Source organism: Plutella xylostella, chromosome 21 (genome assembly GCF_932276165.1).
Source record: "Plutella xylostella chromosome 21, ilPluXylo3.1, whole genome shotgun sequence".
In the NCBI taxonomy this organism is placed as follows: domain Eukaryota; kingdom Metazoa; phylum Arthropoda; class Insecta; order Lepidoptera; family Plutellidae; genus Plutella; species Plutella xylostella.
In genome coordinates this window covers 2,955,691-2,972,049 of record NC_064001.1, presented here as the reverse complement: position 1 = coordinate 2,972,049, position 16,359 = coordinate 2,955,691, and the positions used below count along the sequence as shown (strand labels likewise).

At 38.7% G+C, this 16,359-nt stretch overlaps 1 protein-coding gene across 1 annotated transcript; it reads right to left on the bottom strand.

The window, feature by feature from the left end:
- Nucleotides 1-121: 121 nt before the first annotated feature.
- LOC125488447 (sucrose-6-phosphate hydrolase-like) lies at nucleotides 122-1,859 on the bottom strand. The gene is made up of 2 exons (XM_011557745.3): nucleotides 471-1,859; nucleotides 122-365 (listed from the first exon to the last, which is right to left on the bottom strand). Exons 1-2 carry the CDS (start codon nucleotides 1,740-1,742, stop codon nucleotides 171-173), a joined length of 1,467 nt encoding a protein of 488 aa, XP_011556047.3. The 5' UTR covers nucleotides 1,743-1,859; the 3' UTR covers nucleotides 122-170.
- Nucleotides 1,860-16,359: the final 14,500 nt, after the last annotated feature.

Sequence of the window (16,359 nt, the reverse complement as noted above, 5' to 3'; positions counted from 1 at the left end):
TTATCAGGCTATTAAAAAATCCGCCCTAAATTGAATTAAAAGTTAAGTGCCGTGAGCGCAGTCTTATCATTGAAATATAAAGAGTTCCGCAAGGCTAAATGACAAATAAAACAAATCGAAATGTATTACGTAGTTGTGTATCAAACTATCTCAAAATATGTATCACATATTTACACTGGGACACCACGGTTCAATGCATATGCGGTGGTTTGCAGTGCTTCAGAGCCCAAGTTAGTCAGGTTCCACCCGCCGAGCGGGTACACCCGGGAGCTGAACACCGCCTCGCCGTCTCCACAGAACAGCTCCAGGGAGCTGGTGTCCAGAAATAGCCGCCACGCCTTGTTAGATACCGGTGCCCACTCTACCTAAAAAAATAAAAAAATCACTGTAGAATTTAAAAAAAAGTACTTTTTGATTTACGAAATCCAAGGACTTTATCTACTTAATAGTTAATATTATAATAGCCTTACCTGGCGTACGTCGTCGCCTTCCCTCTCCACCACCACTTTACCAACCGCCGGGTCCCATTTCAACCAAGCCTTCCCTCCTCCGCTGCGGCCTTCCAACAATAAATGTATCTCTTTACTCAAATCGATATCAATCAGCACCTCAGATGCTGATTCCAGCTCCAACACTTGATTTTCTTTCAAATCACCGTCAAAAGTTTTCTCTCCTCTAAGGCTGTTTTGCTGTGTGAGAGGTTTCATAAGAATGCGGTTGTTACTGTCGAGCTCCAGCTCTCTAGCGATGGTCATAGCTCCTGCCCAGCCGTCTTTAGCCTCGGGGAACGCGGTCTCCCACATACCGAACCACCCTATTAATATTCTCTTGCCGTCATTGGATTCAGTAGTTTGGGCAGCATAAAAGTCATGTCCATAATCTAACTCTTGGAATTCAGTTTCTGGAGTAAAATTAAATGTTTCATAATCGAACTGACCCACTATGTATCCTGTCTGATACAAATTCTTGAATCGATCGCCTTGCGGTTCTATCCCTTGAGGTGACATGAGAAGTATATGTTTTCCACCTAACTCGAAGAAATCTGGACACTCCCACATGTAACCAAGGTCGCTAGTAGCCTCAGCGAGAATAGTCAGAAACTCCCAGTCGATCATGTTCTTGGACCTGTACAGCAAAACTGTTCCAATCTCATCGTCTGTTTTGCTTCCAATAATCACATACCAGTAGTCCCCGTGTTTCCACGCTTTAGGGTCCCGGAAATCTGGTGAATGGTTTGGAGATGCAGGAATAACTGGATTGCCGACAAACTTTTCGAAGTTAACACCATCATCACTGAAGGCGAGGTACTGACTCTGATTAGTGGGTGACCCTTCTTTCTCGATGTGGGCGGTGTACATCAAAATCATTTTATCACCATCTACCACAGCACTTCCTGAAAAGCAGTATTCTTCATCAGGCAGCAGTGCGGTCGGGCGATGTTCCCACGTGACGAGGTCTTTGCTGACCACATGTCCCCAGTGCATGGGTCCCCACACGCTGTCGTATGGATAGTACTGGTAAAAGAGATGGTATTCCCCCTTGTAGTAGCTGAAGCCATTGGGGTCATTGATCCAGCCTACTGGTGCTGCGACATGGTACTGTAGTCTGTACTGCTGGTTGATCTTCTGGCTCGCTTCTTTGATGTATTCCTCCAGTTCCAACTTCGCATCCTGGCGCTGCAAGTCGCTGCCGTAGACCGTAGCGAACAAAAGAAATAAAGATGTCACCCACATAAAACCCATTGTTCTTTTACGAAGTTAAAAGTCAGACGAAAGATTTCGGGTATTATAAAACACTTTTTATACCGAAACGAAATATCATGTTTAGATAAGATCTATACCCCGATAGCTCTCAAGTGTTTGGTTTGATATCTGGCTTGCATCTGATCTGTATGGGGAAACACATCTGTGGTGTGATAATACGAACATGGGAGGTTTTTGCAAATGACAGGAAGATCATACTTACACAAATTGCTTCTCGTAGCTTGTGATAATAATAATGGGAAGTAAATTACTACGTCAAGTATAACCCAAGAGCAAAATGATGAGTTATTAAATGGTCAAGCATCAAGATTGTCACAATGTTTGTGTTAACTATCTGCGTCTAATGATAGTGTAATACATAACAATTAGGTACCTACTTACCTACATGGTTATATTTTATTTAAGTATGGACGGATTAGTTATAGTTCAATGTTTTTTTTTTGTATTTTTATAACTATCTCTTGTTATAATATAAATTAACATTTAACTAATGAAGCCTAACCTAATTGTAAATAAAATTATGAAAACTGAACTAAAAGATAAAATTTTACAAATTCAAAGTATTCGCCTCAAACTTAGTCTAACTACTCAAAGATGCCGCCTCGTATCGTTCCTGGCTCGAAAGTGCCCAACAAGCCAGCCGCTATCTCTTTGTAATGATTAAGATTTTGCTATGGTGAATTTAAGGCTATAAACTTTAAATACTACTCAAAGATACAACAAACAATAATAATTATTAATAAATTCGAACAAAACAAAACCTACGCTGCATGATTTCAATAGCTAACGAGAAATAATAATAACCACTCATAACCATCCATTTGCTGACCAAAAAAGGTATGATCCATAAAAACAACGTAACCAAAAGAATTACGGACAATTAAAGTGATCAAATAAAATTCAATGGCATGAGACATTTGTTGAAAATTGCAAAATCGTTATCCGGAAGGTCCCAATTTGCATTTTATTAGCATGGGTCCGGATAAAAATGTGTTTACTTTACTAAGGGGGGACGCATTCAGGCTTACAGGTGACCTGAATATTATGGCTTAGCTTTTCTGCTGACATAGGATAAAATAAGACACACATAAAACAAATAAATGATAATTCCTTTTATATTATTCTAATGTATTTTCTAAATACTCGTAAACTGAGACCCTTATTTTAGTTTCTGTTTCACTTTCATAAGTCTACTTCTTTTTAGGTCCATAAAGGGCAACTTACAAGCTTGTCGGACTCCATTAAAAATTTACTTTAACAACAGCACGCTTGTAGAGTCGACTGTCCATTTAAGTCAGCGCTATGGTGCCGCTACACCGTTTTAACTCTTAATTAGGCACAATGAATATGGATGTTGGATGTTGTATGGATGGACGAAAACCAATGAAAAGTAGTAGCGATGCCCTAAGGGTTAATCCTTAAATTCCACACTTTCAGTCGACATTTATAAAAGGCCCCTCCCTGAATACGTCCCTGCCCTCCGCTGGTCCTCCATAAAGAGATCGGGAGGCAATACGGGTGTAATGGCGATGCAATGCTCGTATCGAGGACGCATTCCTAATGGCTGTTTTGTGTTTTGTTCTCCCATTGTCATGGATCGGTGGAAAAGATCATTTTGGATTTAATAGGGTTTATTTGTTCGGCCGTTTTAGGTTTAGCCTAATCGTGTTTGGTGCTATCCGGCGTCCGCATTAATTGTCTATGGTGTTTTATGTGTAAAGGCTTCTGCGGTGGCAGCTAAGTGGTGAGTGGTAAAGCATGTGGCCTTTTAAACGACCTTTTGCGTTTTCTAGAGCCTTAAACAACGTACGCAACATATTTTTGGAACATAAAGGTTTTTCTGTATAGGAAATTCTAAAACAGTTAAGGAATCGCATGGCTACCGACCGCCTTTCCTTCAGTTCCCAAAATACGTTTACATTTTCGTAGAGCGATGTTGACGTGAATTAGAGTTGTCAAATAAATGAAACGTGCGAAACAAAATAATTCCAGCCGCTGAAAACTGGAATACATCATTATCCCCGCACGTGTCTACAACAAATTACGTCGAGGCGTGCGTTTTCCGCCATTTTCTATTTCATAAATCTCCATTTGAGACGCGGAGGTGGTGAATGGGCTCGTTAGTGCTAAATAACCGAACTATGGTCGTTATCTCTCATTCAGGCGACCATGGGCCCGGCCCAAGGGGGTCACTCCCTAAGACGAAAAACTAAGTTAACAGAGCGCGCTACGCGAGCCACAACTATATCTCGTTGTATTAAAAGTGCCGATTGCACGACAGCTCTCGTTTGTTTGTTTTTCGTCGGTATAGAGTAACCCTCCAGGCCCGGGGTTAGTTTTAAACATTTTCCCAAGCGCTGATCATTCACTCATGTGCTGCTAGTACAGTCAGCTTCATATGTACCTTTATTGCAGTTCTTTAACTTGTCAAACTTACATACCTGAATTACAGTATTATGTAAATAAAATTGTCGAACAAACGAAAACGTATTCAAATTATCTATTTGTTTCATACTTATAACGACTCATTTTTTTCAGTAAGTAAGTATTGCCTAAAAATATGAAGTTAAGTAAATTGAAAAACGTTCAGGAAGGTGTTATTAGATATTATTATGGGTATAATGGTACTCCGAAGCAGCGTGCTACAAAAAGAAAATGATTAACTCCATAATATGAAAACTTCCAAAGAAAGTCTCGAATATTTTTCGTATAAAGGGAATGCGCTTAAAAGCCGTAATGTTCATCTAAAATTACTTTTATTATTTACGGGCTGAAAGCTTTCCGCTGTAAATGTTCTTTATTACCTATAGCTGTTTTACGATTGATGTTTAGGACATTTTAAAGGATTATGACTATCGTAAACAGATACGTCCCTGTATGAGACACTTAACTTGTTTGTTTATTTCCGTTTCAAAAAACAAAAACAAAAACTCACACCTTGTACTAATGTACTCCCTTGCGGGGTAGGCAGAGGTGCATTGCTGCACCCACTTTTCGCCAGAGTGTTATGTTAGTCCCAATGTAATAGGGGCCTATTGTCATTTTTACGGGCACATCCAATACTCGAGAACAAATATCTGTGTTTAAACAAATATCTGCCCCAACCGGGAATCGAACCCGGGACCTTCGGCTCAGTAGTCAGGGTCACTAACCACTACGCCATTCGATCGCCGTTTCAAACAATATGAAAATAACTCTGATATGACCTATTTTTTTTTATTTATGTTCACCTTAAACCAATCATTCTCAATCTAACCACAGCAATTTTTAAGTTGAAATTAGAAAGAAAGAAAGAAAGAAAGATAAAACTTTATTTGACAATGACAGCAATCAAACTTAATTATATACACCATAATACAGAGCTTACGTATAAATTTGCTGTCCGCCAAAAAGGCGTCCACTCAGCTATTGCAGCGCCCTTGGACACTGTGTTTCAGTGGAGGCCTCTTTAGTAGTGACGCACAATAACATTAAGTAAACAAAAAAAAAACGAAAGACTTACAAACACAAGTGAAACAAAGTGATAAGTGCGCGAGCGACGACATTAATTATTAAATTAACCGCTCAAAACATTTCATTTCATCACATTGATTTTACTTGCATTTATATAGTATTAGTCAAAACATTGGTAAGTACATCATTTACCTAGAATCATCGCAATTTCTTGTCAATCGCAAAGACACGCGAGTTTTGGCTTTACCGAAAAATTATAATAAGCCCGCCCCCTTAGAATAATTACTTAATTATTCTAAATAGCGTTGGAAGTCCTAAGCACCGGAAGATCTTTTGTGTTAAAGTAAAGTTGTTGGTTAACTTTGTCAATTCCATCTTATTGCAATGAATTACATCTACAGTGGATACCAAATACAAATACCTACACATACGTTAGCAAGCAAGTCCCTCAGTACGAGTAGCATGGCACACAGCAAACGTCTTCTATCTATCCTGCTCGCTCACATCGCGTGGTCTTGAATACGTGTGAGACACAAACTTTTATCACAGTACAGTGTATCGTGCGCGCTATACTAGGGGCTCTTCTATACTAATGGGAGATTTTCAACCATAGACAACAACCATAGGCAAAAACCGATTATAGATGGCGCTAGTAAAACTTGATACTCAACAGCACTGCATTTTTTTTTTGCCGGCATGGATTCCAGTCCTTTCAGCCAATACAAAAACCTAATGGATGTGAATTCAACCATATGCGAAAACTACCTGTTATATTATGCATAATATTAATTGTTAACTAGTTTAAGACAGCTTTGTACCATTTATGACATCTTCCATTCCCTCAGAAAAATGCAGCTCATAAAAAACGACAGGGCGGATACCATCTATCGGACGATTTTGGAACTTTTAAACTGTCAAAGAAAATCTCCCATTCTCATGAAACGCGCGGTCGACTTTGATGTCGTAATTAGCTTCGACTAATTCTGTAATTTCGTTCAACTCTCCGGTGGCTTTCAGTGAGCGGACCAATTAGAAGGCTTTAATATTTAATGACGATCATCTTGTATCACTAATGTGCGTTCTGTTTAAGTGTACAGTTGTACACGCATTGTTTGGGGACGTAAAATAAAATAAAATTTGTATGTATACTTACGCGGTTTTTTGAATAGATACCTATGGCTTGTTGAAACTCAAACTATATAACCACAACAAATAATACACATGGATTTAATTTGATACTTTTTCTAACTGAATTAGTCCTTAGTAATGACATAACAGGAATCTTTCAACTTTCTGAAACAATTTACTAATTAGGTAATTTCCACCCAAGTACCTTTGAAGGCTGTTTTCTGCAAATAATACCCCATTAAGCAATAGTTTATTTTTATTTTTATGTTATTTTGTAACCTTGCGGAGTTTTTAAAATTAATAGGGGACCATGAGAATATCTATTTAAATTTTTAATTTCAAGTTGGAAATTCAGAGCAGTCTAGCTCGATGATATAATTTGAACTTGCGATATAAAAATAACTAACTTACATTACAGCTAGGAAGCTGAAACTTTTATGGTTAAAAGAACAACTTAAGAGGATGACACAAAAATAAAAAAAATATGTAAAAAAGTTATCCAAAAAAATAATAAAACATAATTGATCCACTGAGGTCGATTTGCGTAGAAAATTAGTAAAAAAAATCATAACTCCTAAACTACTAAAAATTGCTGAACATACATGGGGGTGATTTGGCTACCCCTTGACTTAAGGAATCAAACATTTTCCTTTGGACGTCACTCTTTGGGCCACCCTGTATAATCTCTACAAATGAAATGGTTTGCACGACTATCACCTACAGTTTAATTTATTAGTAAAATTACAAAGTCCTCTAAGATAAACCACAGATAGCCAAATTATTTATTTAAAAAACCGGCCAAGTGCGAGTCGGGCTCGCGCACAAAGGGTTCCGTAGCAGCAAATATAATAAACATTACAGTTAAATCAACCTATCTCAAAAACTATAAGAGATACTTTGATCAAACCAAAAATCGTTGAAAGAGTTAATTAGCATGCATCACCTCTATTTTTTTTAGAATTTTATACCCCGTAGTTATAAAAATAGAGGGGGGGGGACATACTTTTTACGACTTTGAGAGCTGATATCTCAAAAACCGTTCACTTTAAGAAAAATGTTTTTTAAAAAACTTTATATCATTTTAAAAGACCTTTCCATTGATACCCCACACGGGTATGTACATCGAAAAAAAAAATTTCATCCCTCAGTTACATGTATGGGGGGCCCCACCCCCAATTCTTTTTTTTACTATTTAGTGTCATATTTTTGTAGCGGTTCATACAACACATATTCCCATCAAATTTCATCACTGTAGTACTTATAGTTTCCGAGTAAATCGGCTGTGACAGACGGACAGACGGACAGACGGACAGACGGACATGACGAAACTATAAGGGTTCCGTTTTTGCCATTTTGGCTACGGAACCCTAAAAAAGAATATATTTCTTAAATATGTCCTAAGCATACCAACCACAACCGTCCGATATTAACCCTTAAAAGTAACCCGTGTGCCTATTTGCCAGCCACCGCGCCCGGCCAATTATACCCAACGAATGAAAATTCCACTCGTGTCGTATTAACCCTATTTGCTTTGCAGCTGATCTGGTGTTAGCTGCCCCGAGGCACTCTTTTATTAGGAGATCTGGTTACAGTTGAGCTAAATATGTACAATGTTATTTTATTTTAACAAGCCTCGTGTAATGTACCTACATATGTGGGGGATACTGTGGGATAAGGCACTATCAATAATTAAGTAGGAATTTCGTCTACAATCAAACAGTTTCTTAGTCTTTTATTCATGATTTTTCAATCTTTATAGTCTAAAATCATTTGTTTACGACACTTTTGCAATACCAAGCTCCTAAACTTCAGTAAAATAGTGTAGTTGGAATCCCAGGAGTCTTTAAAGAATAATCAATTTGAATTTATGCTCAGTAATGAATTGAAAATTGTTTTTACAATATCATCGAAAATATTCCATAATTAGGTAAATATTGATGTTGATTCTGAGTGCAGAAATTCTAATTTTAACGCTGTCAAACTAAAAAATTTGCTACCATAAAATTACATTTACGGAAACTATCATAGAGTCGAATTTTAAATAAAGAAATTAAGGTTTTGACATCGCTAAATTTAAAATTTCTGCCTTCAGAATCGATATCATTATCATGAGTTCATAACTATGGGATTCCTAATTTTCTCCTAACGAACTGTATCTTTTCATGTAAACTCAAATAAATTGACATACCGTACCCACCGTACCTTTACAACTAAGTACTCGTAATATAATTAAATCAAAACTACGTACAATTGAGTTTATCATACGACTGTCTCTGAGAGTTTCGCTAATCCTTGATCCACTCGGGACTTCGCAAGTGCAGTAGCTCACTGGAATTTGTATATTTTAGTGCGAGAACTACTAAGTACGGGGTATAAACCCCGTTATCACGGTTCGCAGCTACCATGGACCTAAGGTAGATTTAACTCGTTTTAATTTATAGGCTAGCCGTCATTTGTTTGAATTCTCGGCTGAGAGAAACAGGTGTGCGTGTTTTTTTGTTTGTAGTTTTTTTTAATTTAGGAATATCGTTACTTAATACTTGTCAAGTGTAAGGCCAAATATAGCCGCCAATTTTAAAAAAAACATAACTTCCGTTTGAAAGCGTTTTTTCCAAAACTGCCACTTCTGCTCCTGCCCTCTTCATGCTCATTCCAAAATTCTAAAAACGGCCATTTCTGGCGGAAACGGCAGTGTTTAAATAAATATCTCTTTTGTTAACTATACAAATGAGTCTACAACAGCGACGCGCAAAACAGTCATGTTTTAACCATCACAGAATACAAAGTGTCAGCGCTTGCTCCCGCAGAGTAATTGATATGCTTCTCTGTGTGTCGCGTTATGAAATCACAGGGTTCCGCAAGCAGGGTTCCGCAGCGCAACGCTTCACACATTGAGTATGAATGGCGACTCCATTTCACATTATTCGATGGACAGTACGGAGCACATTCAGTGGGAAACTGTAAATAAGCTTTTCATCACTCATGCTCTGAAAGTACTTAGGTGAAAATTGCCTGTAAAAAGGCATGAAAATACTTAGCTCTTTTCTTGCCCGGGTAAAATTGTTTTCTGGCTTCTAAAATGCGATGAATGATGATTAATTTCAAGTAAAAGCCTTCTTTATTTTATAATATCGACATGATCTTTATCATTTCGGGGATAAACCCTGATGTATGTAGACAAACGTATAGGTATCTCTATACACATACAATTAAGTAGATAGTTTTTGGGGGGGATGTAGTTAGCCCTCTCGTGTGAGCCTCACGCTTCGGCCTCTCAGTGCTCCGGCCCCTCCCGTGAGTAGCGGAACACCATTCATGGTTCCGTGAAACCGATAACTACACTCCAAGAGAACAGGGTTCAATATGGTTCAACCCGGTGGTGGCGACGCGGTTCGCAACCCGTCACGCCGTGTCTCTCGGAGGAGCGAAAAGTGGGCTGTGGAGACCCGCATAGCCACGATGAATATTTGTGGGGGTCTGGATGGAAAGATAGATGAAGTATGCGAGGTGTTTAACACAAGAGGAATGGATTTGCTATGTGTGAATGAGTCCAAGCGGAAAGGTAGGGGAATTACCACGCACGGAACCTTGACAGCCTATTGGTCAGGGGTTCCTGAATCTGAGCATGGCTGTCAAGGGGTTGGGATTGTCCTATCTGAACGCTGGAATAATTGTGTGAAAGAATACGAGTGCGTGAGCCCAAGACTTATCTGGATCCGGTTAAAAGTAGGTTTGACGAGATTGTTTGTTCTGGGGGTTTATGCCCCGGACACGTCAAAGTCTGCACAGGAGATAGATGAGTTTTGGAAAAGTATGAATGTAGTGTTGGATGAATGCGATGAGAATGAAAGGGTTATTATGCTCGGTGATTTTAATAGTTGGGTAGGTGTGCAGCGTGATGGGTATGAAAGTGTATTGGGTAAGTTTGGTGACGTAAGAGTGAATGAGAATGGCAGGTATCTCCTGGATGTTTGCTTAGAAAGAAACCTTATAGTTTCTAATTCTATGTTCAGGCACAAGGAGATACATATGAATACATGGCAACGACAGAATGAAAGGAGCATAATAGACTTTGTAATTGTGGATGAAAGGTTACGCGTAAACGTTGCTGATACTCGAGTCTATCGGGGTGTTAATGTTGGAACGGACCATTTTCTGGTTGAAAGCCGGATTCGTGGTCTGTTTAATTATTGGCGACACCGACCTCGAGTATCAACAACAAATTTAGAGCGTATCAAAGTAGAAAAATTGCAAGATGATGTAGTAAGTGAGGAGTATAGAAGAAGTTTGAAAGATAATTTAGAGAGCACTATTGTCTTAGATGAAAATGATTTAGAAGAAAATTGGAAGCGCTTGAAAGATAGTTTAGTAAATACGGCGGTGAAAGTATGTGGAGTGAATAAAATAAAGAAGAGTGGTAAGAGGGAGCTTACATGGTGGGATGATGAATGCAAAAACGTAGTGAATGAAAAGAAAATGGCATGGTTGGATTATTTGTCTAAAAAAGCCAACAACAGAATGCAAGGAAATCAGGGAATGGACGATGAAATGAAAGAGATTCGAGAAAAGTATGTTCTGCTAAAGAAAAAAGTAAAAGAAGTGATTGAAAGAAAGAAGAAGGCATTAAAAGATGAATATGACAGGAAATTCTCTGACAACTTTCGAGCGAACATTAAATTGTTCTGGAAGTTGGTAAGAAAGGCTCGAGGGAAGTCAGAGAATACAAATCTGGATGTGATAAGGGATGAAAATGGAGATGTTTTGAAAGATGAAAATAAAGTTCTTAAAAGATGGAAGGAATATTTTGAAAGTTTGTTTGAATGCACAGATTGTAGGACTAGTAGTGATGTAGAGGTAGAAAATGAAAGAATAGTAGATGAGGAAAACAAGATAAGTATGAAAGAAATTATGGAAGCATTAAAAAGAATGAAAGTTGGTAAATCGGCCGGGTATGATAGGGTATCTTTAGAGATGCTAAGAGCGGGAGGTGGAGTGGCTGCAAGTGAGCTTTACCAACTCTTCAATGAGTGCTGGCGTTGCGGTACGGTGCCACGCGACTGGTGCAGAGCGGTCATAGTTCCTTTGTATAAAGGAAAAGGCTCGCTCCAGACCTGCAACAGTTACCGCGGCATCAGCCTCTTAAGTATAGTTGGTAAATTGTATGCAAAAATATTGATTGAAAGGGTAGTGAAAGAGACGGAAGAAAAGATCTGGGATGTGCAAGGTGGTTTTCGAAAGGGGATGGGATGTACGGATCAAGTCTTTTCTCTACGAAGCGTCACAGAAAAGGTCCTTGCAAAGCAGCAAAAGGTTTTTTGTGCCTTCGTAGATTTGGAAAAGGCTTATGATAGAGTGAGGAGGAATGATTTATGGGAGACACTGTCCGTTTATGGAGTGGACAGTCACCTGACGCGGGCACTGGGGTCCCTTTATAGGGAGTCTAGCGCTTGTGTCAGGATAAACGGAGCCTACACGGACTGGTTTGATATCCACAGGGGTGTTAGACAGGGATGTGTGGCTTCGCCTCGCTGTTTAATCTGTTTATGGATAGTTGTCTCAAGGATATGAAAGATGATGAAAGAGGTTTACGAATAGGAGAGTTACTTCTTAAGTGCTTGCTGTATGCTGACGATCAAGTCATACTTGCATCGTCGGTAGAACAGCTGCAACAACAAGTAACTCTCATGCATGAAAGTTTTAAAAGGAAAGGAATGAAAGTGAATGTTAGTAAGACGAAAGTGATGGTGTTTGAAAGAGATGAAGAGGTAACTGAATGTGAGATCACGATCGAGAACGAAAGAGTGGAGCAAGTGAATGAGTTTGTATATTTGGGTAGTCTGTTTTCGAGGGATGGGAAATGTGAGGGGGATATTGAAAGAAGAGTGAAAGCGGGAAATAAAGTGAATGGGGCCTTGCACTCTTTCATGAGGAGTCAAAGCGTGTCTCAAAAGGCTCGTTTGGCTGTTCATGGGGGAGTGTTGGTCCCTACGCTAATGTATGGAAGTGAAAGCTGGGTCTGGCAGAAGAAGAATGAAAGTAGGGTAAATGCTGTTGAGATGCGCTCTCTAAGAAGTATGTGTGGACTAAAACTGAATGATAGGATAAGGAATAGTATTATAAGAGAGCGAGTTGGAGTAAAAGAAGACGTAGTGACCAAAATTGAAAAAGGAATGTTGAGATGGTTTGGTCACATTGAAAGGATGGATGAAAGAAGACTGACGAAAGAAATTTACTGTGCAGAGATGAATGGTTGTGTCGGTAGAGGACGTCCTAGGCGAAAGTATGTCGACCAAATAGGCGACATACTCAAGAAGAGCCAAATTAGGAGTTTCCGAAACCGACGTGCGTGTATGAAGAGACTATTGAATGTTGAGGAAGCGAAAGAAGTATGTCTGGATCGTGGCACGTGGAGATCCATAGTCTCTGCCTACCCCTGTGGGAGACAGGCGTGAGTATATGTATGTATGTGTATGTATGTATGTTAAGTAGATAATTTCACAAAACGTTGCTCTAGCCGTCCACCAAACGTCTAATTCCAAGGCCGATCGAGTTAACCAACTGAGCCACAATCTCATTAGCCAAACCGCATTAAAAACAGCACAGCAAAGTAATCCATAAAATTACCTGCTATTCGATTTAGCGCTAACGCGACAGGAATTGCCAATAAAAGTCCGTCGCTCTTCATAACGCCTCTGTAGAAACTAAAGATGTCAAGGACAGACATCGTGTCCAAAATTAAGAAATGATTTAAGTAATGTATAAATATTAGGTTAGTACCTAAGTTTATGCTTCTTTGGAATTTTCTCCTTTGCTTCTTTGGGTCTGGTATAAAAAAAGCTAAGGATCTTTTTCATTGTTATATTATAACTTGTTATATTATAATTCTGGTTGGATTTTCAAAAAAAAAAAGAGTTTGTTAAGCACACTATCACTTTTCTAGTGATGTCACTGATCCTACATTACATTAACAACCGTCCGTGCTGTTCATATGCGTCAACATCCTTCTATAGGGTATATATGTATATACCATCAGTAAATTTGAGATTTCCCCGCATGTTTTCCTCGTATTGCTTCCTCCATTTTCGTCACATCTCTAACAGTAAGGCGCGAATTGCTTAATTCCATTTTATTGCCAAATGCGCTGCGACCGACATCGGCCGCCTGCACACACATCCTGCTGGTGTTTTATAGTCTATGCACTTCAGGAACGCGCTCCTCTTAATTACTTACATAATACGTCGCGAGCCAAACATACGAACGACCTCCTTTGCCATGGACCTTCGAGTTCTTTTCTCTCCTAGTTCCAGGTCTTTTGAAAGAGAGTATTTTTTTAAGTATTTAGGGCTCCTTGCACCAACATATTAAATCTAGATTTAGTGTCAAATGTCGATTTAAGAAACGTCATTCCATAGAAAATTTGACACTAAATCGAGATTTAACACAAAATCTAGATTTAATATGTTGGTGCAAGTGGCCCTTAGAAATGTTATACTTAGTGTTGAATTGTATAGAGTGTTAAAAACTTAATAAACAAACTTAGAATGGCCGACGATCGGCATTTTACCACAATTCATCATTCATTCACCTCCAAGACCCGAGAACAAAGATCAGCCTAATTCGGGAAGTGGACCCGGTACCTACAGTCTAGTCATTATTCTGAGCTACAGAGGAACCTACAACGTAACCCACTAAACACCTGGATCCTAATCCACACACTGGAGTGTTGTTTTCCGGAAGCACTTGGATGAGTTCCGTAGAATAACGCTGGATTAAATGCAATATCAATGAAAGACAAAAGCTTTATGATGTTTAAAATACAACTTAAAGTGGCTTTTAAGGTTAGCGCAGCGAAATTCCATTCCATTTTGCTGGCAAATAACTGTTTTTTTTATAATCTCTTTGTAGCGCAAAGGACTCGGCGATAAAAACTGAAATTTAATTCAATTTTCTTTTTCACTAAGCGAAACATTCCGACGCGTTGAAAGTCGAATGACTTGAATACTTTTAATGTTACTGCTCTACTAATGATTTCTTTTTAGTTTCAATTCTTTCGTCTGTTATAATGTTTTATTATGAAAAGACTCGTTAGACTGTAATGGTGCTATTCAGGTCGAAAGATACTTGAAGAAAACTTTTGCTCAACTTTTATTTGAGGATTTCAGGTGCCCATTTTATGTCGCATGAACTCGCTAAAAGCTGCGAACGGAAATCCGTAAGTTTGCATTACTTTAAGAGAACTTCGGATCAAATATTAATTGGAACAAAAATAAAAACAATACTGCATTGTATACCATGTACCCATTTTTAAAATATTAAATATATCTGCTGTGACCTTAAATAACTACGAGATTGTTAGATACTTTCCCACAGTTTGGTATAAGAACTTATACTACCATCGCCGTTGAACTTGACTTGGGACAAGACACCATCGGTATTGACAGCTCGTGGTCGTAATACTCGTGGCAGCGCTGCATAAAGCTCAGCTCAGACAGAATCGCACATAATTGTATAAATCGTTTTTCGGTACTAGTGGCGCCATCTGTTAGTCGAGACTTGCAGCTGAGCTGAAGTGGACTGAACAATATAGCTACTTACTGTACGAGTACTGTAGGTACTTGCAGTTGCAGCTTGCAGCTGAATTGAGGTAATAATATGCAGCTGCATTTTCATGAGTGGATTCAGTTCGAGTGTGCTCACGTTTGTTTCACTTGTTTTGTTACTGTTTCCTAGAGTAACTGTTACACTGTAACGCATTAAGTTTGGTAGTATAGTCATGCAATCTCATGTTGGTAGATAATATCATACCTAATACATGATGTAATTGACTCAGGTTGGATACTATTGTGTATTAGGTAGGGTCAACAATAATGACAATGACCCACCGTCAAAAAATACAGTTGAATGTAATAGAATGTTATCGTTAGATACCTACTAGCAAGCTCTATTTATTGATTAACAACATAACAGTCGTATCACCAACATTAAAAAAATAAAAAGTTCAAATAAAATGTGTAAAACATAATTTTAATAAGCCATCTGTGAAGTTGAATGCAACATTGCTGCAACGATGGGCCAGCATCGTTCGGCGTTGGAAGCGGCAGTGCGCGCGCCAGATATGGCCTCCGAGGCTCTAATGCTGCAGTAAGTCCGCCTAAACCGGCGGTATCTGTGCAGCCAGCGTTATCTAGCGAAAGGCCCGACGTTTGCAATTCTAGCCAATTTTGGTAAGTACTTCGCGTATTGAAGTGCGGAATTGTAGAGTAAAAGTGTTAAGACTGTGGGATTATTTTGTAGATTTGGTATGGTTATTTACAGCAATTTTCTGTCCTACTTGGGTTTTAGGGTAATAGGGTCGTATCACCCATTGCTAGTATATCTGGCGCATGCTGGTCAGGCAGTCAGTAATCTGACTATCCAATATTTTAACACGGTGACAATGTCATGTTCAGCTCTTGTAGTTGTCACCGAAAAGAATAAAAAACAGGAGTTTATCCTGATAACCGGATAAAACCTTGACAAAAATCCCGCAAAAACCCAAAACTAACATTTTTTTCCAAATGTATATATAACTCCAGACACTAAGGAATTTCTAGATAATAGTGAGAACGTCTAAAGAATACCAGCTCAATCTAGGCTCCCTTGTGGGGGTGCTAAACTAGTTACCGCCAGGCGGCCAACGAACCGATTTTGGGGTTCCACAATCCAACTTACAAGTTAGGATTCTTTAACCTACACTACGTAATATTATACTTACGAGCAATGAAAAGGTTCCACCTACAAAATGTCGACACCAAATAACCCCAATTTTAATTTATAATTTTATCGAAATATTTTCGTTTTCAGTTGGTTATATTGATGCATTGTTAAATGTAGGTACTTAAATATTGTAGACAGCGTAATGAAGCTAGCCATTTCCGTTTAGGAGTAGGTAAAGTGGTGTTATTGTCACTGTATCTTCTTCATTTCTCGTATCTCGTGTGTGTATATAATTATTTATATTTATTTACAGCAGGTA